At 45.6% G+C, this 25,694-nt stretch overlaps 1 protein-coding gene across 1 annotated transcript; it reads left to right on the forward strand.

The window, feature by feature from the left end:
- The first annotated feature begins 774 nt into the window (after positions 1 to 774).
- Positions 775 to 24,844, forward strand: LOC123129791 (protein CUP-SHAPED COTYLEDON 1-like). The gene is made up of 3 exons (XM_044549814.1): positions 775 to 805; positions 23,982 to 24,268; positions 24,374 to 24,844. Exons 1-3 carry the CDS (start codon positions 775 to 777, stop codon positions 24,842 to 24,844), a joined length of 789 nt encoding a protein of 262 aa, XP_044405749.1.
- Positions 24,845 to 25,694: the final 850 nt, after the last annotated feature.

Here is a 25,694-nt window from a genome sequence, read left to right on the forward strand (position 1 = left end):
ACCCCCTACCCGAGATCCGCCGGTTTTGACACCGACATTGGTGCTTTCATTGAGAGTTCCTCTGTGTCGTCGCCATTAGGCTTGATGGCTCCTTCGATCATCGATAGCGATGTAGTCCAGGGTGAGACTTTTCTCCCCGGACATATCTTTGTATTCGGCGGCTTCGCACTACGGGCCAACTCGCTTGGCTATCTGGAGCAGATCGAGAGTTATGCCCCTGGCCGTCAGGTCAGGTTTGGAAGCTTAAACTACACGGCCAATATCCGCGGAGACTTGATCCTCGACGGATTCGAGCCCCTGCCTTGTGCGCCACACGGTCACGATGAGTATGATTTAGCTCTACCATCAGACAGTGTTCAGGGGATCACACCGGCAACCGCTCCGACCCTCAATTCGGAACCAGTTGCCCCATCCATGGACGGGTGGATAGACCCTGCCACGGAGGCCACACTCTCATCGGCGATCAAGCTGAGTATCGACCTCACCCTTCACGAGAGTCGTGACGCCGAACTGCCGGATTCCTCCCCGGCCACGGACTCCGAACCGCCTGCGCCCGTGCCTATCGAATCCGATTGGGCGCCGATCATGGAGTTTACCTCCGCGGATATTTTTCAGCACTCGCCCTTCGGCGCCATACTGAACTCATTAAGGTCTCTCTCCTTGTCAGGAGAATCCTGGCCGAACTATGTCCGGCAGGATTGGGATGCGGATGATGAAGAAATTCGCCACCCACCCACCACCCACTTAGTAGACACTGTCGACAACTTAACCGACATGGTCGACTTCGACTGCGAAGACATCGACGGTATGGACGACGATGCGGGAGACGAAGAGGAACCACTGCCCACAGGGCACTGGACAGCCACCTCATCATATGATATATACATGGTGGACACACCCAAAGAAGGCAATGGCGACGAGACAGCGGAGGATGACCCCTCCAAGAAGCAACCCAAGCGCCGACGTCAGCGGCGCCGCTCTAAGTCTCGCCAAAGCAAAAGCGGTGACACCGGCACAGGAGATAATACCACTCCGGACAGTGCCGAAGACGACAACAATCCCCTCCAGCAAGATTTAGGGCAGGAGGATGGAGAAGCCAGCCCTCCAGAGAGAGCGGTAGATGGAGAGGCGGAGGATGATAATTACATGCCTCCCTCCGAAGACGAGGCAAGCCTCGACGATGACGAATTCGTCGTGCCTGAGGATCCCGTCAAACAAGAGCGCTTCAAGCGCCGGCTTATAGCCACGGCAAATAGCCTTAAGAAAAAGCAACAACAGCTTCAAGCTGATCAAGATTTGCTAGCTGACAGATGGACTGAAGTCCTTGCGGCCGAGGAATATAAACTCGAACGCCCCTCCAAGAGTTACCCAAAGCGTAGGTTGCTACCCCGACTGGAGGAGGAAGCACTCAAACCTACATCTCCAGCATATGATGTGGCTGACCGGCCACCTCGTGGCCGCGACAGAGAGGCATTTCAGCCAAAAACTCAGCCCGCACCCCGACGCCACTCAAATAAAAATGACAAGGCACGGGGAAACATGCTAGACCTGCGAGACATATTGGAGGACAAAGCAAAACATGCAAGATCGATCTACGGATCACGAGGGTGCGCCACTATGCGAGACGATAACCGTCACGCCGGATACAGTAAAAGTAAATTCGGCCGGGCCGAACACAGCGGGCAAGACTCATTTGAGCTGCCTCGCGATATAGCCCAGTACAGAGGCGCCGCACACCCCCTATGCTTCATAGACGAAGTAATGGATCACCAAATCCCAGAGGGTTTCAAACCCGTAAATTTCGAATCATACGACGGCACAACAAATCCCGCGGTATGGATCGAGGATTTCCTCCTGCACATCCACATGGCCCGCGGTGATGATCTACACGCCATCAAATACCTCCCACTCAAGCTCAAAGGACCAGCTCGGCATTGGCTCAACAGCTTGCCAGCAGAGTCCATTGGCTGTTGGGAAGATCTGGAGGCCGCATTCCTCGACAACTTCCAGGGCACTTATGTGCGACCGCCAGATGTCGATGACTTGAGCCACATAATTTAGCAACCAGAGGAATCGGCCAGGCAATTCTGGACACGGTTCCTAACAAAGAAGAATCAAATCGTCCACTGTCCGGATGCAGAGGCCCTAGCAGCTTTTAAGCATAACATCCACGACGAGTGGCTCGCCCGGCACCTTGGCCAGGAAAAGCCGAAATCTATGGCAGCCCTCACGACACTCATGACCCGCTTTTGTGGGAGAGAAGACAGCTGGCTGGTTCGTAGCAGTAACATATCAAAGAACCATGGTACTTCGGATACCAAGGATGGCAATAGAGGTCACGTCGCAACAAACACAAGCGCCGCATTAACAGCGACAATATAGAGGATATGGCAGTCAATGCCGGATTCAAAGGCTCTAAACCTGTTCAGCAGAAAAAGCCATTTAAAAGAAGCACTCCGGGCCCGTCCAGTTTGGACCGTATACTCGATCGCTCGTTTCAAATACATGGCACCCCCGACAAGCCAGCCAACAACACCAATAGGGATTGTTGGGTATTCAAGCAGGCCAGCAAGTTAAATGCCGAAAACAAAGATAAGGGGTCGCATATCGGTGACGAGGAGGAGCCCTGGCAGCTGAACACTGGAGGACAGAAGAGGTTCCCCCCACAAGTGCGGATGGTGAACATGATATACGCAACCCACATCCCCAAGAGGGAGCGGAAGCGTGCGCTAAGGGACGTATATGCATTGGAGCCAGTCGCCCCAAAGTTAAACCCATGGTCCTCTTGCCCGATCACTTTCGATCGCAGGGACCACCCCACTAGTATTCGTCATGGCATTTTTGCTGCACTGGTCCTAGACCCAATCATTGACGGATTTCACCTCACTCGAGTCCTTATGGATGGCGGCAGCATCCTGAACCTGCTTTATCAGGACACAGTGCGCAAAATGGGTATAGACCCCTCAAGGATCAAACCCACAAAAACGACCTTCAAAGGCGTCATACCAGGTGTAGAGGCCCATTGCACAGGCTCAGTGACACTGGAAGTGGTCTTCGGATCCCCGGATAACTTCCGAAGCAAGGAGTTAATATTCGATATAGTCTCGTTCCACAGTGGCTATCGTGCACTGCTCGGGCGAACCGCATTTGCGAGATTCAATGCGGTACCGCATTATGCATACCTCAAGCTCAAGATGCCAGGACCTCGGGTGGTCATCACAGTTAATGGAAACACAAAGCACTCTCTCCGCACGGAGGAGCACACTGCAACCCTCGCAGCAGAAGCGCAAAGCAGCCTCTTAAGGCAATCCACTAGTTCGATGAATAAGGACCCGGACACCTTCAAGCGCGCCCGAAGTAATCGGCAGCAAGACCGCCTGGCACGTTTCGAGATCGCATAGCAATGCGGCCCCCACCCCAGTACCAGCCAAACGGCAAAATCCGTGCCACATGTACATAATTACGCATTAAAAATACCATGGGAACAGGTGGGCAGGGGGGCACGACTATGGCACGCCCCAAGACGCGGCTCAACCGCACTAGGGGCTTCCCGCTTTGTTATTTTTCTATCTTTCAGGACCTTAATCTCTAGAAACCCAATCCGGCAGTATGATTGCCGAATACATGATGCAGCAACCAAGGAGGCAGAAAGCTATGTCGCACCATGGAACTCCGAGGTGGTCTCTGACAACAAGTGAAATACTCGCTCTAAATACCATTCCTCAGCTTGCCCTTAGAGGGGACATGTCAAATAGTCCTACTTTTTGCTTACCACACCACTTGTATCATTCTGCTTTAACGCACCTTTTTGAATAAACAATGCATAGCACTAGACTATTATCGCATTCTTTATTCTTCTTTTTTTTATATATACATATGTTCATTTATGACATCCAGCACCTGTACACTGTGGTACGGCCAATACGCTAGGGGCTTAAGCATACCCCATAATACGGCGTGAGATGTCCGAACACTTTAGACAGTGCGGCACCCCGAACTTATAGCATTATATGCATCAGCTCTGAAACATTTCTTGGGTCAATAGTTGGGTTTGTCCGGCTCCCATGTTTTGGTACCTTACGTTCCGCTATATCGGCTAAGGTAGCACTGGGAGAACTACTGCGATTGTGCCCCGGTTCAGCTGGGCTAAGCACCTCAATAGAGAAAGCTAAAATTGACTGTCATGATAAGGCGAGAGACTGGTCGCTGTTCGAGAGGATTCGAGTCCCTAAAGACTTATGCCGCTTAGAGCGAGGAGTCGGCTTTGTCTGGCACAAGGCGTGTATAGCGCCCCAAATTCGGCCTTCCGAATACTAGGGGCTTCACCAAAATTTAAAATTATAGAATTCTATGGCTAAGTGAGAGTGATAAAGCATTATAGTCTGATTGCCTTGTTCGTTGCGCTGAGCACCTCCCTCGAAGGACCCAAAAATGGGAACAAGAGTGCTTAGGTTTATCCCGAACACCCGAGCACTCGTGGCATGGGGGCAGAAGCCGACGACTAGCCATCTCTCAGATTTGATAAGAAGTCGAACAGAAGGTAATATTTTAAATTCAAGCAAGCGTTGCATAGCGCATATGAACAAGCTTTCATACCACAGGATCACACGAGCAAGTTCATTCAAATATTGCATCTTTCGCACACTCGTCCGCTACAAGACGGGCACCCTTCAGGACACCTTCATAATACATCTCGGGGTGGCGATGCTCCTTGCCCTGCGGCGGCCCCTCCTTCACCAGCTTCTCGGCGTCCATCTTGGCCCAGTGCACCTTCGCAAAGGCAAAAGCCTAGCGTGCACCCTCGATGCAGACGGACCTCTTGATAACTTCGAGCCGTGGGCAGGCATCCACAAGCTGCCTCACCAGGCCGAAGTAGCTGTTGGGAAGGGCGTCGCCAGGCCACATCCGGACTATAAAGCCCTTCAGGGCCTATTCAGCCGCCTTGTGCAGCTCAACCAGTTGCTTCAGCTGATCGCTCATAGGCATCGGGTGTTCGGTCCTAGTATACTGAGACCAGAACAGCTTCCTGTCGAGCTTCCCTCCTTGGCCTGGTAAAACTTTGCGGCATCCGACACGCTGCGGGGCAAATCTGCGAATACTCCTGGAGAGCTCCGGACTCGGGTAAGTAACAAGTAATTTACTTTCACATGCTTGCTTTGCATATTGAATGCCTGACCCGCCGCCATCTTCCTGCTTCAATCTCCTGGAGGGCCTTTTGGGCTTTAGCCTTGGCATTCTTTGCGCTCTCAAGGGCCGCGGCAAGCTCAGACTCTCGCGTCTTCGAGTCAAGCTCCAATGCCTCGTGCTTCGTCACGAGAGCTTATAGCTCTTGCTGCACCTCGCCCACCCGTGCTTCTTGCTTTTCCCGCTCGGTGCGCTCCTGGGCCGCTTTGTTTTTGGCCTCGGACAGCGCTTGCTTCAGGGTCGCCACTTCGGTCATGTCCCCAGGCAAATTCATGATGATCCTGTCATTTTGCAATCGCATCTTATATATATATACTAGGTATTACTTACCTTTGTTCTCCTCGAGCTACCTCTTAGCAAGGCCGAGCTCTTTCTCGGACCCCTCGAGGTCCTGCTTCAGTGCGGCGACCTCTGCGGTCAGTGCGGCAGAGGTCAGCAGCGAAGCCTGCATACGCTTATAGACATACTTATACTAGACTCCTGCAGATATTATTTGATCCTCTATTCGGATTTTCTTTGTGAACACCAAACAGAGCATCAGGGCTACTGTCTATGCGGTAATATTTTTCCTATATTTTAAATACCTACCTCAAAGCCTGTTAGAAGGCTGGCACAGGCTTCAGTCAGTCCGCTCTTGGTGGACTAAACCTTCTGGATCACCGCACTCATAATAGTGCGGTGCTCTTCATCGATGGAAGCGCCGTGAAGCGCTCCCAGCAGGTTGTCTAGTGCTTCTGGATGGACAGAGGTCACCGGCACGGGTGTCTTACCCCTTTTGGAAGGGGGCCGCCTTCCCGAGTCCGGAACCACTGGAGGTTCCGGCGCGGTGTTCGACTGAGAGCCGAACTTGGAGCCCCTGGGAGCCTTGCTCCCTTTGCTCATGGAGTCCTGAAGGTTGCCTTGAGCCGCCTCCGGGACTGTCTTCCCCTGGCTCGGTGCCCCTTGAGACAATACCTCGGCATTGTCCGTAGGGCAAGGGGAGGAGGCGGTCGGAAGTGGATCGCTATCCATATCCAACGAATCCAAGGAGCCGTCCGACGAGGATACGTCGATACGGGCTTGGGGTGGTCTGCATAATCATATTCGGCGTTAGGAGAAGCAGTGCGACAAAGGTATGCTATGAGTTACTCCGGTATCCGAATACTTACGACTTCGCCAGGGGCTTGGCCCTGAGCAGCCACTCGTCTTCGCCTTCGGCGGCGGTGGTGGAGCAGTCCGGAAGGAGAGTCCTTCCTTTCTTGGACCCTTCGGCCTCCCCGGTTGGGGCGGCCTTCCTTTTCTTGTCTCCCCCGGCTGGAGGGGGGCATCTTCATCTCCCCTGTCAAAGGCATGGGAGCTCAGACCCCGCACGTGGTTAGGCCATGGGAAATAAATATCCTACCAGATGTACAGAACTTACCGGATTCGCAGGGCGCTTCGCGCTTAGTCCGCGGTCCTCAGTGAGAGAGGGAGGGACCTCGGCGCCCTTGAACAGCACCCTCTAGACGTCTTTGTGCGTCGTGTCGAAGAGCTCGCTTAGAGTCTGGTGCCAGGCCGGGTCGACCTCCCATAAGTTGAAATCCCGTTGTTGACACGGGAGGATCCGGCGGAAGAGCATGACCTGGACTATGTTGACAAGCTTAAGTTTCTTGCTTGTCATGTTCCGGATACACTTCTGGAGTCCGTCCAGCTCCACCGATGAACCCCAAGACAGGCCCGTCTCCTTCCAGGAAGTGAATTGCGTGGGGATTCCGGATCGAAACTCGGGGGCCGCCACCCAGTTGGTGTCGCGTGGCTCGGTGATGTAGAACCACCCCGATTGCCACCCTTTTACGGTCTCCACGAAGGAGCCCTCGAGCCATGCAACGTTGGGCATTTTGCCCACCATGGCTCCGCCGCATTCCGCTTGTTGTCCGCCCACCACCTTCGTCTTGATATTGAAGGTCTTAACCATAGGCCAAAGTGGGGCCGGTTGCGGAGGAATGCCGAGATGTTGAGGATGAAGTTCGGGGCCAGATCATGAAAGTACAGCCCATAATAGAACATGTGGCCGCGGACAAATGGATGGAGGGGAAACCCGAGTCCGCAGACGAAGTGGGGAAGGAAGACCACCCTCTCGTGAGGTTCTGGGGTAGGGATGACCTGCCCCACGGCTGGCAGCTGGTGCGCAATGTCCGCGTCTAATTATCCGGCTCCACGTAACTTTTTGATGTGCCCCTCCGTGACGGAGGAGGCCATCCACTTGCCTCCCGCTCCGGACATGTTTTGGAGAGAGTTGAGAAGGAGGATGCGGACTTGGGCGCTGGAGCTCGGGTGTGCAAGAATGGATGAGCAAGGAGGAAGAAGGCATGGGTAGAAAATGTGAGATCTTATCCCTTTATAAGGGCGGACTAAACTATGCGGCCCCACTAGCCTGGTAAAACTCGCTTATCCACCAAGCGCTGTAATTGATGGCGCGGTTGGGTTACCCATGTCCGTATTGATGAGAATCCCGTAATAAGGGGAACACGGTCTCTGCTTTGTAAAGACGTGTCAAGAAACCACCTCGCGTTATGTGCGGGGCTGGTTAAGGAAAAACAGTTCAAATAATTACCGGGCCATGGCGTGATGTCATGCTGCCAAAACATGTCAGCAGATTAGATTTGTGGAAATATTATTCTCTCTACGGTGGTATGTGGAACTTATTTTGCAGGGGCGGACACTATCCTTGTATTCAAACTCTTCTGTGGTGTATTCGGAGGAGGAACCCACCTTGCAATGCCGAAGACAACACTGGGCGCCGGACTCATCGTCATTGAAGCCTGGTTCAGGGGCTACTGAGGGACTCCTGGATTAGGGGGTCTCCGGACTGCTGGACTATATCCTTTGGCCGGACTGTTGGACTATGAAGACATAAGATTGAAGACTTCGTCCCGTGTACGGATGGGACACTACTTGGCGTGGAAGGCAAGCTAGGTAATACGGATATGTATATCTCCTCCTTTGTAACCGACCTTGTGTAACCCTAGCCCCCTCCGGTGTCTATATAAACCGGAGGGTTTTAGTCCGTAGGACAACATACAATCATACCATACGCTAGCTTTTAGGGTTTAGCCTCTCCGATCTCGTGGTAGATCAACTCTTGTACTACTCATATTATCAAGAATAATCAAGCAGGACGTAGGGTTTTACCTCCATCAAGAGGGCCCGAACCTGGGTAAAACATCGTGTCCCCTGCCTCCTGTTACCATCCGCCTTAGATGCACAGTTCGAGACCCCCTACCCGGGATCCGCCGGTTTTGACACCGACAACATGCTTCACCGCAAGTCTGTATAAAACCATATGCTTTGATCACTTTATCAAAGCATATATTCCAACTCCGAGATGCTTGCACCGGTCCATAGATGCATCGCTGGAGCTTGCTTACTTTGTTAGCACCTTTAGGATCGAAAAAACCTTCTGGTTGCATCATATACAACTCTTCTTTAAGAAATCCATTAAGGAATGCAGTTTTGACATCCATTTGACACATTTCATAAAATGCGGCAACTGCTAACATGATTTGGGCAGACTTTTAAGCATCGATACGAGTGAGAAAATCTCATCGTAGTCAACACCTTGAACTTGTTGAAAATATTTTCATGACAATTCGAGCTTTGTATATAGTAACACTACTATCAGCGTCCATCTTCCTCTTGAAGATCCATTTATTATCAATGACTCACCGATCATCGAGCAAGTCAATCAAAGTCCATACTTTGTTTTCATACATGGATCCTATCTCAGATTTCATGGCTTCAAGCCATTTCAAGGAATCTGGGCTCATCATCGCTTACTCATAGTTCGTAGGTTCGTCATGGTCAAGTAACATGACCTCCAGAACAGGATTACCGTACCACTCTTGTGCGGAACGTATTCTGGTTGACCTACGAGGTTCGGTGGTAACTTGATCTGAAGTTTCATGATCATCATCATTAACTTTCTTACTAATTGGTGTAGGAATCACTAGAACCGGTTTATGTGATGAACTACTTTCCAATTCGGGAGAAGGTACAATTACCTCATCAAGTTCTACATTCCTCCCACTCACTTCTTTCGAGAGAAACTTCTTCTCTAGAAAGGATCCATTCTTAGCAACGAATATCTTGCCTTCAGATCTGTGATAGAAGGTGTACCAAACAGTTTCCTTTGGGTATCCTATGAAGACGCATTTCTCCGATTTGGGTTCGAGCTTATCAGGTTGAAACGTTTTCACATAAGCATCATAGCCCCAAACTTTAAGAAACGACAGCTTAGGTTTGTTGCGAAACCACAGTTCATATGGTGCCGTCTCAATGGATTTAGATGGTGCCCTATTTAACGTGAATGCAGCTATCTCTAATGCATAACCCAAAACGATAGTGATAAATCGGTAAGAGACATCATAGATTGCACCATATCTAATAAAGTACGGTTATGACGTTCGGACACACCATTACGCTGTGATGTTCCATGTGGCATGAGTTGCGATACTATTCCGCATTGTTTCAAATGAAGACCAAACTCGTAACTCAAATATTCGCCTCCATGATCAGATCGCAAAAACTTTATTTTCTTGTTACGATGATTTTCCACTTCACTCTTGAATTCTTTGAACTTTTCAAATGTTTGAGACTTATGTTTCATCAAGTAGATATACTCATATCTGCTCAAATCATCTCTGAAGGTCAGGAAATAACAATACCCGCCGCGAGCCTCAACACTCATCGGATTCCATACATCAGTATGTATTATTTCCAATAAGTCAGTTGCTTGCTCCATTGTTCCCGAGAACGGAGTTTTAGTCATCTTGCCCACGAGGCATGGTTCGCAAGCATCAAATGATTCATAATCAAGTGATTCCAAAATCCCATCAGCATGGAGTTTCTTCATGCGCTTTACACCAATATGACCTAAACGGTAGTGCCACATATAAGTTGCACTATCATTATTAACTTTGCATCTTTTGGATTCAATATTATGAATATGTATATCACTACGATCGAGATTCAATAAACCATTCACCTTGGGTGTATGACCTCAGAAGGTTTTATTCATGTAAACAGAATAACAATTATTCTTTGAGTTAAATGAATAACCATATTGCAATAAACATGATCCAATCATATTATGCTCACCGCAAACAGCAAATAACATTTATTTTAGGTTCAACACTAATCCCGAAGGTAAAGCGAGTGTGCGATGGTGATCTTATCAACCTTGGAATCACTTCCAACACACATCGTCACCTCGTCCTCAACTAGTCTTTATTTATTTTGCACCTCCCGTTTTGAGTTACTACTCTTAGCAACTAAACTAGTATCAAATACCGAGGGGTTTGCTATAAACACTAGTAAAGTACACATCAATAACATGTATACCAAATATACCTTTGTTCACTTTGCCATCCTTCTTATCCGCCAAGTATCTAGGGCACTTCCACTTCTAGTGACCATTTCCTTTGAAGTAGAAGCACTCAGTTTCATGCTTGGGTCTAGCTTTGGGCTTCTTCATGGGAGTGGCAACTTGCTTGCCATTCTTCTTGAAGTTCCCTTTCTTTCCCTTGCCCTTTTACTTGAAACTGGTGGTCTTGTCAACCATCAACATTTCTTCGTTGATTTCAGCATCACGAAGAGCTCGGGAATCATTTTCGTCATCCCTTGCATATTATAGTTCATCACGAAGTTCTAGTAACTTGGTGATAGTGACTATAGAACTCTGTCGATCACTATTTTATCTAGAAGATTACCTCCCAATTGATTCAAGTGATTGTAGTACTCAGACAATCTGAGTACATGCTCACTGGATGAGCTATACTCCTCCATCTTGTAGGCAAAGTACTTGTCAGAGGTCTCATACCTCTCGACTCGGGGATGAGTCTGAAATACCAATTTCAGCTCTTAGAACATCTTATATGCTCCATGGCGTTCAAAACGTTTTTGAAGTCCCGGTTCTAAGTCGTAAAGCATGGCGCACTAAACTATCAAGTAGTCATCATACCGAGCTTTGTCAAACGTTCATAACGTCTTCATTTGCTCCAGCAATAATTATGTCACCTAGCGGTGCATCAAGGACATAATTCTTCTGTGCAGCAACGAGGATAATCCTCACGGATCCAATCCGCATCATTGCTACTATCATCTTTCAACATAGTTTTCTCTAGGAACATATCATAAATAAAACGGGGAGCTACATCGTGAGCTATTGATCTACAACATAGTTATGCAAATACTACCAGGACTAAGTTCATGATAAATTAAAGTTCAATTAATCATATTACTTAAGAACTCCCACTTAGAAAGACATCCCTCTAATCATCTAAGTGATCACGTGATCCATATCAACTAAACCATGTTCGATCATCACGTGAGATGGAGTAGTTTTCAATGGTGAACATCACTATGTTGATCATATCTACTATATGATCCACGCTCAACCTTTCGGTCTCAATGTTCCGAGGCCATATCTGCATATGCTAGGCTCGTCAAGTTTAACCCGAGTATTCTGCGTGTGCAAAACTGCCTTGCACCAGTTGTATGTGAACGTAGAGCTTATCACACCCGATCATCACGTGGTGTCTCAGCACGAAGAACTGTCACAACGGTGCATACTCAGGGAGAACACTTATAGCTTGACATTTAGTGAGAGATCATCTTATAATGCTACCACCATTCTAAGAAAAATAAGATGCATAAAGGATAAACATCACATGCAATCAAATATAAGTGATATGATATGGCCATCATCATCTTGTGCCTTTCATCTCCATCTCCAAAGCACCGTCATGATCACCATCGTCACCGGCTTGACACCATGATCTCCATCATCTTGATCTTTATCAATGTCTCGTCACACGGTCATGTCGCCAACTATTGCTTTTGCAACTATTTCAATCGCATAGCGATAAAGTAAAGCAATTGTATGGTGCTTGCATCTTATGCAATAAAGAGACAACCATAAGGTTCCTGCCAGTCTCCGATAACTTCAACAAAACATGATCATCCCATACAAAAATTTATATCTCATCACATCTTGACCATATCACATCACAACATGCCCTGCAAAAACAAGTTAGACGTCCTCTACTTTGTTGTTGCAAGTTTTACGTGGCTGCTACGGGCTGAGCAAGAACCGTTCTTACCTACGCATTAAAAACCACAACGCGGTATAGTGATTGCTTTTTGATCTTCAGAAAGAACCCTGTTCATTGAATCCGATTCAACTAAAGCTGGAGAAACAGACACCCACTAGCCACCTGTGTGCGAAGCACGTCGATAGAACCAGTCTCGCGTAAGCATACGTGTAATGTCGGTCTGGGCCGCTTCATCCAACAATACCACCAAATCAAGAATCAAATAGTGACGGCAAGCAATATGTATATACCCACGCCCACAACTCCTTTGTGTTCTACTCGTGCATATAACATCTACGCACAAACCTGGCTCGGATGCCACTGTTGGGGAACGCAGTAATTTCAAAAAAATTCCTACACACACGCAAGATCATGGTGATGCATAGCAACGAGAGGGGAGAGTGTTGTCTACGTACCCTCATAGACCGTAAGAAGAACCGTTATGACAATGCGGTTGATGTAGTCGTATGTCTTCACGATCAACCGATCCCAGCACCGAAGGTATGACACCTCCGTGATCTGCACACGTTCGGCTCCGTGATGTCCCGCAAACTCACGATCCAATAGAGATTCGAGGGAGAGCTTCGTCAGCACGATGGTGTGATTACGGTGATGATGTTGCTACCGGAACAGGGCTTCGCCTAAGCACTGCTACGATATGACCGAGATGGATTATGGTGGAGGGGGGCACCGCACATGGCTTGGAACAATCAACTTGTGTGTTCTAGGGTGCCCCCCTGCCCCCATATATAAAGGAGCAAGGGGGAAGGCCGGCCGGCCCTAGTGGCGCCCAAGGAGAGGAGGAATCCTCCTCCTAGTAGGAGTAGGATTCATCCTTTCCTAGTCCTACTAGGAAGGAGGAAGGGGGAAGTAAATAGAGGGAGAGGGAGAGGGAAAGAGGGGCCGCGCCCCCTCCCCTAGTCCTATTCGGACTCCCCTTGGGGGCGGAGCCACCTCCTGGGCTGCTGCCCTCTCTCTCCCCTAAGGCCCACTTGAAGGAAATATGCCCTAGAGGCAATAATAAAGTTATAATTTATTTCCTTATATCATGATAAAAGTTTATTATTCATGCTAGAATTGTATTAACTAGAAACATAATACATGTGTGAATACATAGACAAACAGAGTGTCACTAGTATGCCTCTACTTGACTAGCTCGTTAATCAAAGATGGTTATGTTTCCTAACCATGGACAAAGAGTTGTTATTTGATTAATGGGATCACATCATTAATTGAATGATCTGATTGACATGACCCATTCCATTAGCTTAGCACCCGGTCGTTTAGTATGTTCCTATGACTATGAGATTATGCAACTCCCGTTTGCCAGAGGAACACTTTGTGTGCTACCAAACGTCACAACGTAACTGGGTGATTATAAAGGAGCTCTACAGGTGTCTCCAAAGGTACATGTTGGGTTGGCGTATTTCGAGATTAGGATTTGTCACTCCGATTGTCGGAGAGGTATCTCTGGGCCCTCTCGGTAGTGCACATCACTTAAGCCTTGCACTAGGTATTAGTTGCGGGATAATGTATTACAGAACGAGTAAAGAGACTTGCTGGTAACGAGATTGAACTAGGTATAGGATACCGACGAACGAATATTGGGCAAGTAACATACCGATGACAAAGGGAACAACGTATGTTGTTATGCGGTCTGACCGATAAAAGATCTTCGTAGAATATGCAGGAGCCAATATGAGCATCCAGGTTCCGCTATTGGTTATTGACCGGAGATGTGTCTCGGTCATGTCTACATTGTTCTCGAACCCGTAGGGTCCGCACGCTTAAGGTTACGATGACAGTTATATTATGAGTTTATGCATTTTGATGTACCGAAGGTTGTTCGGAGTCCCGGATGTGATCACGGACATGACGAGGAGTCTCGAAATGGTCGAGACATAAAGATTGATATATTGGAAGCCTATGTTTGGATATCGGAAGTGTTCCGGGTGAAATCGGGATTTTACCAGTACCGAGAGGTTACCGGAACCCCCCGGGAGGTATATGGGCCTTAGTGGGCCTTAGTGGAAGAGAGGAGAGGTGGCCAGAGATGGGCCGCGCGCCCCTCCCCCCCTTGGTCCGAATTGGACAAGGAGAGGGGGCCGGCCCCCCTTCCTCCTCTCTCTCCTCTCCCCTCCCCCCCTCCACGAATCCTATTCCAACTAGGAAAGGGGGGGAGTCCTACTCCCAGAAGGAGTAGGACTCCTCCTGGCGCGCCACACCTTGGCCAGCCGGCCCCCCTCCCTTGAACCTTTATATACGGAGGCAGGGGCACCCCTAGAGACACAAGTTGATCCACGTGATCATATTCTTAGCCGTGTGTGGTGCCCCCTTACACCATAGTCCTCGATAATATTGTAGCCCTGCGACGGTAGTACATCAAGATCGTCACCATGCCGTCGTGCTGACGGAACTCTTCCCCGACACTTTGCTGGATCGGAGTCCGGGGATCGTCATCAAGCTGAACGTGTGCTAGAACTCGGAGGTGCCATAGTTTCGGTGCTTGATCGGTCGGGCCGTGGAGACGTACGACTACATCAACCAAATGCTTCCATTGTCGATCTACAAGGGTACGTAGATCATACTCTCCCCTCTCGTTGCCATGCATCACCATGATCTTGCATGAGCGTAGGATTTTTTTTGAAATTGCTATGAAACCTAACACCACTAAGGCCCAATACTTCCCCGGGGGGGTCCGGTAACCCCTCCGGCACTCTGGTTTTCTCCGAAATCACCCAGAACACTTCCGATGTCCGAATATAGCCGTCCAATATATCGGTCTTTATGTCTCGACCATTTCGAGACTCCTCGTCATGTCCGTGATCATATCCGGGACTCCTAACTACCTTCGGTACATCAAAACACATAAACTCATAATACTATCATCACAGAACGTTAAGTGTGCGGACCCTACGGGTTCGAGAACTATGTAGACATGACCGAGACACATCTCCGGTCAATAACCAATAGCGCAACCTAGATGCTCATATTGGCTCCTACATATTCTAAGAAGATCTTTATCGGTCAAACCGCATAACAACATACGTTGTTCCCATTGTCATCGGTATGTTACTTGCCCGAGATTCGATCATCGGTATCTCTAAACCTAGTTCAATCTCGTTACCGTCAATACTCTTTACTCGTTCTATAATGCATCATCCCGCAACTAACTCATTAGTCACATTGCTGGCAAGGCTTATAGTGATGTGAATTGCCGAGAGGGCCCAGAGATACCTCTCCGATATTCGGAGTGACAAATCCTAATCTCGATTTATGCCAACTGAACAAACACCATTGGAGACACCTGTAGAGCATCTTTATAATCACCCAATTACGTTGTGATGTTTGGTAGCACACAAAGTATTCTTCCGGTATTCCGGAGTTGCATGATCTCATAGTCATAGGAACATGTATAAGTTATGGAGAAAGCAATAGCAACAAACTAAACGATCATCGTGCTAAGCTAACGGATGGGTCAACTCAATCACATCCTTCTCTAATGATGTGATCATGTTAATCAAATGACAACTCATGTCTATGGTTAGGAAACATAACCATCATTGATTCAATGAGCTAGTTAAGTAGAGGCAAACTAGTGACACTTTGTTTGTCTATGTATTCACACATGTACTAAGTTTCTGGTTAATACAATTATAGCATGAATAATAAACATTTATCATGATATAAGGAAATAAACAATTACTTTATTATTGCCTCTAGGGTATATTTCCTTCAGCTTTGTCATAATGATCGATCCATGCTTGATACTTCTTGTACTGGTTCCTTTATGAAGAAGACTATTGTATTCCGGTGGGATCTTTTAAAGAGAATTAAACACAACTCTGAAGATTGGGAACCCGACAAAGGTAAAGAGTTAGGTATTAAGCTTAAGACCGATGCTTTTCAAAAGTTTAGAACTAAATATGGACTTGACTATGAGATAGTAGCCTCCTTTTGTGAACCTTTTGCTATTCAGGTTGATCTCCCTAAGGTGAAGTGGTTTAAATATCACCCACCTATTAAAGAAGAAATTAAAGAACCGGTAATAGCTAAAGATGAGACTATTATTTATAATGTTGATCCAGTTGTTCCTACTTCTTATACTGAAAAACCACCTTTCCTTGTTAGGATGAAGGAACATGCTAAAGTTTCAACTGTGGTCAATAAAAGTTATATTAGAACACCTAAGCCAGCTGAACAAATTAATGCTCCATAATTATTCATACATTTCAAAATAATTCTCCAAAAATCCACGGTTTGTTTTGAGCTCCAGAGAATTGCTATCTCTTTTGTTGCTTTTTTAGATCAGATTTCAAACTACCAGTAATCTCCCTCTATTGATGTTCTTGCATTTTAATAGAGAAAAGGCATTAGAATTGCATCATAATGTGAAATATAACATTGAAATAAGATAAATAAGAGTAAGGAATAATGATGCAAAATAGACGTATTAGCATCGTAATCATCTATGACACATGTATGTATGTACAAAGTTGCATCCATTGTCATGATTAATGCCACAATTGCATATCCTACTCAGTCCCCTCTGTATCTACATGTACTTAGCCTTTCATTCCTACACCTGTGAGTGAGAACATGCAACCTGCAAGCACATACATATATACATATGCATGCGAAGTCCTTATATAGGTGCGCAACTTAAGGTAGGCCTCCATACGACTCTATCCATATTTTTTAGTTATTATTAGATAATTCCAGAAAGAAATATAGTTGTCAGGTGTGTGTACCCTTCCCAACTACATGTTGTTGTTTTCTTCTTATTGAAAGCCTCCCGATTTTACACTACAAGGTCTATCACTCATCTTGTTTTTGGATAAAAGAGATGTAACCTCCTTCGATTTCTATTAAAGAAAACATTTGGTTTACAAGCATTACTCCTACAAATCTACCATAATTTCACCATCATAGATCAATACAAAAGCGTGGAAGCGCAAGAACAAAATAGACAGATGGCCTAAGAGACTCCAGCCATAACCGAATAGGCAAACACTAAGGAACATCAAGTCTTAACCACCAAACTAAAACAACTAGACAAGATAAAGGATAAAAGAGAACTAATGCATCCAGGAGCTATTCTTCTCCAAGTAGTTGGCACCACGCCAAGGGAAACTATAGATGAGGTCTGTAGCAACTGATTTGAGGAATGCATGGTTGTTGCCCTTGTGAAGCTTTGTAGACCTCACTTGTCACCTACTCTATGAGCCTTTCAGCCAACAATAGCAACTTTTGATTTTCCAACTTCTATCTACAAAATTGCTTAGTTTATTATCCAATGACAAATCAATTTTATTAGCACTATTGGACTATTAGTTAGTTTTCTTTCAAATAAAATGTCATTATTTCTACATCTCCATAGAGTCCAGTAAATAAAAAAGACACCAACCAAAACATTTTTTTTCTTTTCTTTTGAAAAAACTCTTAATCCATGTTCCGAAAAAGGTAGATTTCAGAGGTAGTAATTCCTTAAATCAAAAGCATATTTAAGAAGACTCCATACAAGTCTAGCAACCAAACATTGGAAGAACAAATGCTCAATGCTCTCATCTTGTCCGCAAAATACACAAACTTTAATTAGTTTCTATTGCCCCTGAGTAGATTATTTTTAATTAAGATACAATATTAACCATTAACTAAAGAAAGACTTTGATATTAGGTGGAATTTTGTTCTTCCATAAGAATTTAGGAGGGAAACACCATCAGGTACAATCATCTATCTATATAAAGACTTTACAGTAAACTTACTATCCGCTGTCGTCATTTGTCTAATTGTATCTCTTTTATTGGAAACAACAATTTCTTCATATCTTAACTTAAAGTTATTCCTGAGCAACCAAGTATAATCCCGTAACCTTTTGAATTTAAAAGCATCAAAACCCTTTTTTAAGGCCTCAACCTTTTTTGTAAAGTCCTGGATAGACAATTTTCGAATTATTTTCTCCCAGCCACTAGTATTCCTAGTTTGGTGTTAGCCCCATTGCACACATGCTCTTTACAATGCTGATAAAAAAGGTATTTCATTTTTGTCAGGATAGACTATAAATGGGAGTCACCCACCTTTGGTTCAACCTTCGAAAGACATTTTCTATGAGAATATTTATAAAAGAAGAGTAGTTTGCTACAAACCATCTTTTGTTTCTAACTTCCACCACCATTTAGCCATCAAGGTTTTGTTCATATGTTCGAAATTGAATAACCACAATCCTCTTGGGTCTTTTTATTTGCAACAAGTTCTCTTGTTAACTAGTAGGTATTTCTTCTTATCATCATCACCCTGTAGTACGGACCGGGCCCTAAGGAAATTATCTCTCTTTTTTAACCCGAACATAGATTGGGTAAAAGGAGATCATTAAATAGGAATATTTCTTAAGGAATCCTGCACAAAAGTCAGTCTACCCAAAATGTTTAGCATTTTTCCCTTACTAACATCCGCACATTTTAATCTTATCTTCCAGTCATTTCCAATGTTTGTTTCTGATCCTCACATTACAAACATGAATACCTAAATATTTCAAAGTCGTAACCCCCAATTTATAGGTAAAAACTAAAGGAAATATGCCCTAGAGGCAATCATAAAGTTATTATTTATTTCCTTATATCATGATAAATATTTATTATTCATGCTAGAATTGTATTAACCGGAAACATGATACATGTGTGAATACATAGACAAACAGAGTGTCACTAGTATGCCTCTACTTGACTAGCTCGTTGATCAAAGATGGTTATGTTTCCTAACCATAGACATGAGTTGTTATTTGATAAACGGCTTAGCACTTGATCGTTTAGTTTACTGCTATTGCTTTCTTCATGACTTATACATGTTCCTATGACCATGAGATTATGCAACTCCCGAATACCGGAGGAACACTTTGTGTGCTACCAAACGTCAGAACGTAACTGGGTGATTATAAAGGTGCTCTACAGGTGTCTCCAATGGTACTTGTTGAGTTGGCATAGATCGAGATTAGCATGTGTCACTCTGATTGTCGGAGAGGTATCTCTGGGCCCTCACGGTAATGCACATCACTATAAGCCTTGCAAGCAATGTAACTAATGAGTTAGTTGTGGGATGATGCATTACGGAACGAGTAAGGAGACTTGCCGCTAACAAGATTGAACTAGGTATTGAGATATCGAGATCGAATCTCGGGCAAGTAACATACCAATGACAAAGGGAACAACGTATGTTGTTATGCGGTTCAACCGATAAAGATCTTTGTAGAATATGTAGGAGCTAATATGGGCATCCAGGTTCCGCTATTGGTTATTGACCAGAGAAGTGTCTTGGTCATGTCTACATAGTTCTCGAACCCATAGGGTCCACACGCTTAACGTTCGTTGACGATATAGTATTTATGAGTTATGTATGTTGGTAAATGAATGTTGTTCGGAGTTCCAGATAAGATCACGGACATGACGAGGAACTCCAGAATGGTCTGGAGATAAAGTTTGATATATAGGATAATAGTGTTTGGTCACTGGAAGGGTTCCGGATGTTTCCCGAAATGTTTGGGTACGAGAACACTTTATTTGGGCCAAAAGGGAAAGCCCACAAGGTTTTTGGAAAGTGCAAAAGAAAGTTTTGTGGAGTCCAGGGGCCAGACGCCAGGGTTCCTGGCGTCTGGGTCCAGACGGCAGGGTCCCTGGCGTCTGGGTCCAGACGCCAGGAACCCTGGCGTCTGCCCCGGAGTTCGAGAAGGACTCTTGCCTTTCAGGTGAAACTGACTTTGTGGAGGCTTTTAGTCCAAGTTTCGACCCCAAGGCTCAACATATAAATAGAGGCGTAGGGCTAGCACCCAAGACACATTAAGAAACACCAAGCCGTGTGCCGTCTACCCCATCCCCTCTAGTTTATCCTCTGTAATAGTTTTCGTAGTGCTTAGGCGAAGCCCTGCGGAGATTGTTCATCACCAACACCGTCACCACGTTGTCGTGCTGCCGGAACTCATCTACTTCTTCGCCCCTCTTGCTGGATCAAGAAGGCGAGGACGTCATCAAGCTGAACGTGTGCTAAAAGCGGAGGTGCCGTACGTTCGGTACTTGATCGGGACGGATCGTGAAGGTCTACGACTACATCAACTGCGTTGATAAACGCTTCCGTTTTCGGTCTACGAGGGTACGTAGACATACTCTCCCCTCTCGTTGCTATGCATCACCATGATCTTGCGTGTGCGTAGGAATTTTTTTTTGAAATTACTACGTTACCCAACATTGGCATCCGAGCCAGGTTTATGCATAGATGTTATATGCATGAGTAGAACACAAGTGAGTTGTGGGCGATACAAGTCATACTTCTTACCAGCATGTCATATTTTGGTTCAGCGGTATTGTTGGATGAAGCGGCCCGGACCGACATTACGCGTACGCTTACGCAAGACTGGTTCTACCGACGTGCTTTGCACACAGGTGGCTGGCGGGTGTCAGTTTCTCCAACTTTAGTTGAACCGACTGTGGCTACGCCCGGTCCTTGAGAAGGTTAAAACAACACTAACTTGACAAACTATCGTTGTGGTTTTGATGCATAGGTAAGAACGGTTCTTGCTCAGCCCATAGCAGCCACGTAAAACTTGCAACAACAAAGTAGAGGACGTCTAACTTTTTTTTGCAGGGCATGTTGTGATGTGATATGGTCAACATAATGCTATATTTTGTTGTATGAGATTATCATGTTTGGTAACCGAGTTATCGGCAACTGGCAGGAGCCATATGGTTGTCGCTTTATTGTATGCAACGCAATCGCCCTGTAATTGCTTTACTTTATCACTAAGAGGTAGCGATAGTCGTAGAAGCAATAGTTGGCGAGACGACAACGATGCTACGATGGAGATCAAAGTGTCGCACCGGTGATGATGGAGATCATGATGGTGCTTCAGAGATGGAGATCACAAGCACAAGATGATGATGGCCATATCATATCACTTATATTGATTGCATGTGATGTCTATCTTTTATGCATCTTATTTTGCTTAGATCGACGGTAGCATTATAAGATGATGTCTCACTAAATTTCAAGGTACAAGTGTTCTCCCTGAGTATGCACTGTTGCGAAAGTTTGTCGTGCCGAGACACCACATGATGATCGGGTGTGATAAGCTCTATTTTCACATACAACGGGTGCAAGCATATGCAGATATGGCCTCGGAACACTGGAGACCGAAAGGTCGAGCGTGAATCATATAGAAGATATGATCGACATATTGATGTTCACCATTGAAAACTACTCCATCTCACGTGATGATCGAGCATGGTTTAGTTGATATGGATCATGTGATCACTTAGATGATTAGAGGGATGTCTATCTAAGTGGGAGTTCTTTAATAATTTGATTAACTGAACCTTAATTTATCATGAACTTAGTACCTGATAGTATTTTGCATGTCTATGTTGTTTTAGATAGATGGCCCGTGTTGTTGTTCCGTTGAATTTTAATGCCTTCCTTGAGAAAGCAAAGTTGAAAGATGATGGTAGCAATTACACGGACTGGGTCCGTAACTTGAGGATTATCCTCATTGCTGCAAAGAAGAATTACGTCCTGGAAGCACCGCTAAGTGCCAAACCTGCTGCAGGAGCAACACCATACGTTATGGACGTCTGGCAGAGCAAAGTTGATGACTACTCGATAGTTCAATGTGCCATGCTTTACGGCTTAGAACTGGGACTTCAACGACGTTTTGAACGTCGTGGAGCATATGAGATGTTCCGGGAGTTGAAGTTAATATTTCAAGCAAATGCCCAGATTGAGAGATATGAAGTCTCCAATAAGTTCTAAAGCTGCAAGATGGAGGAGAATAGTTTTGTCAGTGAACATATACTCAGAATGTCTGGGTACCATAACCACTTGACTCAACTGGGAGTTAATATTCTTGTTGATAGTGCCATTGACAGAGTTCTTCAATCATTGCCACCAAGCTAAAAGAGCTCCGTGATGAACTATAACATGCAAGGGATGAATAAAACAATTCCCGAGCTCTTCGCAATGCTAAATGTTGCGGAGGTAGAAATCAAGAAGGAGCATCAAGTGTTGATGGTTAACAAAACCACCAGTTTCAAGAAAAAGGGTACAGGGAAAAAGAAAGGGAACTTCAAGAAGAACGGCAAACAAGTTGTTGCTCAAGAGAAGAAACCTAAGTCTGGACCTAAGCCTGAGACTGAGTGCTTCTACTGCAAACAGAGTGGTCACTGGAAGCGGAACTGCCCCAAGTATTTGGCGGATAAGAAGGATGGCAAGGTGAACAAAGGTATATGTGATATACATGTTATTAATGTGTACCTTACTAATTTTCGTTGTAGTGCCTGCGTATTTGATACTGGTTTTGTTGCTAATATTTGCAACTCGAAACAGGGACTACGGATTAAGTGAAGATTAGCAAAGTACAAGGTGACGATGCGCGCGGGAAATGGTTCCAAAGTCGATGTGATCGCAGTCGGCACGCTACCTCTACATCTACCTTCGGGATTAGTATTAGACCTGAATAATTGTTATTTGGTGCCAGCGTTAAGCATGAACAGTATATCTGGATCTTGTTTGATGTGAGACGGTTATTCATTTAAATCAGAGAATAATGGTTGTTCTATTTATATGAGTAATATCTTTTATGGTCATGCACCCTTAAAGAGTGGTCTATTCTTTTTGAATCTCGATAGTGGAGATACACATATTCATAGTATTGAAGCTAAAAGATGCAGAGTTGATAATGATAGTGCAACTTATTTGTGGCACTGCCGTTTAAGTCATATTGGTATAAAGCGCATGAAGAAACTCCATTCGGATAGACTTTTGGAATCACTTGATTATGAATCACTTGGTACTTGCGAACCGTGCCTCGTGGGCAAGATGACAAAAACGCCATTCTCCGGAACTATGGAGCGAGCAACAGATTTGTTGGAAATCAGACATACTGATGTATGTGGTCCGAGATGGCCGAAATCCATTTTTTCCGGCCGAAAATCAAAACACAGACAGGGCCCCATTTTCAACTAAGAGAATAGAGCTTTTACATCTCTAGTCCCTCTTGAGAAAATATATTAATTACTAGTTAGTCGATCAATCTCGATCCAATATGTTGTTAGTCCCTCTCCAGCAAGCTACATATCTCTTAATTAATTTAACTTCATTCCATGGAATGATTTACTAAGCATGCAACCGCGTTTTATTGGCTCCAATTGGGGCCTGTCCCCGTTTTTGTTAATTAGTGCTCTAAATTAGTAGTACTACTCATCAACTTGTCATACTGGTTGTATATGCATGCATATATATGCAATCTCGATCCTATGCAATTCCTGCAAGTACTGTGTTGCTTCTAGCACGAGTTTCTCTTAAGATTTTTAAGTGGGCTACCACTTTAAAATTCTTTGGATTAATTATTGTGTCTAACTCTGTGGAACGGTATGTAAAATTCTTTGGATTAAAGGAATTGGCTTGCAACTGGCACCTCATATCACCTTTTTTGCCCCACCCCCTCCCCTATATGGGCACTTCTACCAAGATTTTTTTTCCGAAAAGGGGCGCTTTATTATTACTTAAAAGATATAACCTTGTACCAAGAAATACGCACATACGTTTGCGTATACGCTTTGGGGGGGGGGGGGGGGGGGGGGGGGGGGGGACGTCCACTGAAGCTTCTGTTGCTAACTGTGCGTCTGGCTGGGCATGGTGGTATGCAGATGTGGCGAAGCTGAGCACAAACGAGTGGTACTTCTTCAGCTTCCGCGACCGCAAGTACGCGACGGGGCTGCGCACGAACCGCGCCACCAGGTCTGGCTACTGGAAGGCCACCGGCAAGGACCGCATCATCCGCAGCCCGAGGTTGTCGTCATCCCGCTCTGGCCGCGCCGCCATTGTCGGCATGCGCAAGACCGTCGTGTTCTACCGTGGCCGTGCCCCCAACGGCACGAAGACCTGCTGGGTCATGCACGAGTTCCGCCTCGAGAACCCTCACTCCCCACCGAAGGTGGGTTCAATTGCCAAGCTCTAGCAATATAAATCTGATGTTATCTGTGTTTTTAATTGATAAGCGATGCTAATATGCATATTTCTTGGAATTTTCTTTGTGCAGGAGGACTGGGTGCTGTGCAGAGTTTTCCACAAAAAGAAAGCCGATATGGAGTACGCCATGGACGGCGAGGAGGAGCTCGTCGGCGGCGTCATGGCTCGCAGGGCTGCTGCCCTTAGCGGAACCAACTACGTAAGCTCCTCGTCGTGCCACGATCCGGATCAGTATCACCACTCGCCTACAGCGCCGTTCCCTTCCCTTGGCGTCGGAGGCCACCATTACCAGCTCATGCCCTGGGATCATCACCACACCCACGGCGCAGCAGGCGTCTCGCTCAGCAATGTGGACGTTTTCGCCGGCATGCCACAGCTGCTGAGCTACGAAAATATCATCGACGCCAGCCAGCAACTCCAGGGCGGCCGCAGTGCAGCGGTGGATTTGAGAGACGGCGTCGAGGATCAGTGTGGCGGCACGCTGATGGAGCTAGGGCTGCAGGTGCAGGAGGAGCACTACAACTACAACAGCTTGATGTAGATGTGTGTATATATAATGTACGGAGTAGATCGGTTGGTGCTGCATGCCGCTATATTGCTCGGCCATATGTTCGTTGACACAAACCGGTACACCGGCTACGATAAGACGCACACCCAACGGGACAGGCATAGACATTTGTTACATAGGAAGCGCCGCTGTTCATATACCTCATCTAATAAACTTCATCTATATCTATATCTATACCAATATAAAAAGACCCAAAAGGGCAGATCCAACAAATCCCGGCCGTCAAATCAGGTCAATCCAACGACTCGGACTGCTTCAATGGTGAGCGTTCAACACGTTTAGTGTGCAGTTAATATCATACCAAATATTAATGCCAATGCTAATCACATAATTAATACGCAAATAATATTCTGCCTAATATTTACGTGTAATTAATATATTACCTAATATTAACATGCATTGCACGTACACATTTACTAGTCTAAAAAATGATCTGTATATTTCTGGTGCCAAGAAGAACTTATTTCCTCTTGAAAGCTTAATTACTAGTACCCCGTTCCAATTATTGAAGTTCTGGGCTTGTCCAAAGTCAAACTTGTTTAAGTTCGACGACGTCTATAAAAAAATATGTTGACATCTAAAACGTGATTCTTTATGAAATATGTTTCCGTACTATGTGTATTTTGTTTTGTAGATGTCGGCACATTTTTCTATAAAGTTTGTCAAAGATAAACAAGTTTGACTTTGCACAAGCCAATAACTTCAATAATTTTGAAACGAAAGGAGTAATTAGGATTCTCAAATTGTATTCTACTAATGATCAGGCAACGAAACTAATTCTTCTACAAGGTAGATGCGAGAGAGGCCTCTACCCCATGAAGCC

This window comes from Triticum aestivum, chromosome 6A (assembly GCF_018294505.1).
Source record: "Triticum aestivum cultivar Chinese Spring chromosome 6A, IWGSC CS RefSeq v2.1, whole genome shotgun sequence".
Lineage (NCBI taxonomy): Eukaryota > Viridiplantae > Streptophyta > Magnoliopsida > Poales > Poaceae > Triticum > Triticum aestivum.

What these genes read in the sequence shown, in the direction of transcription:
- LOC123129791 (XM_044549814.1), top strand. Translation starts at nt 775, where the DNA reads ATGGTCGACTTCGACTGCGAAGACATCGACG. An exon ending in CGACTGCGAAGACATCGACG is followed by an intron (nt 806 to 23,981) that starts GTATGGACGACG and finishes GGTGGTATGCAG; the next exon opens with ATGTGGCGAAGCTGAGCACA. An exon ending in ACCCTCACTCCCCACCGAAG is followed by an intron (nt 24,269 to 24,373) that starts GTGGGTTCAATT and finishes TTCTTTGTGCAG; the next exon opens with GAGGACTGGGTGCTGTGCAG.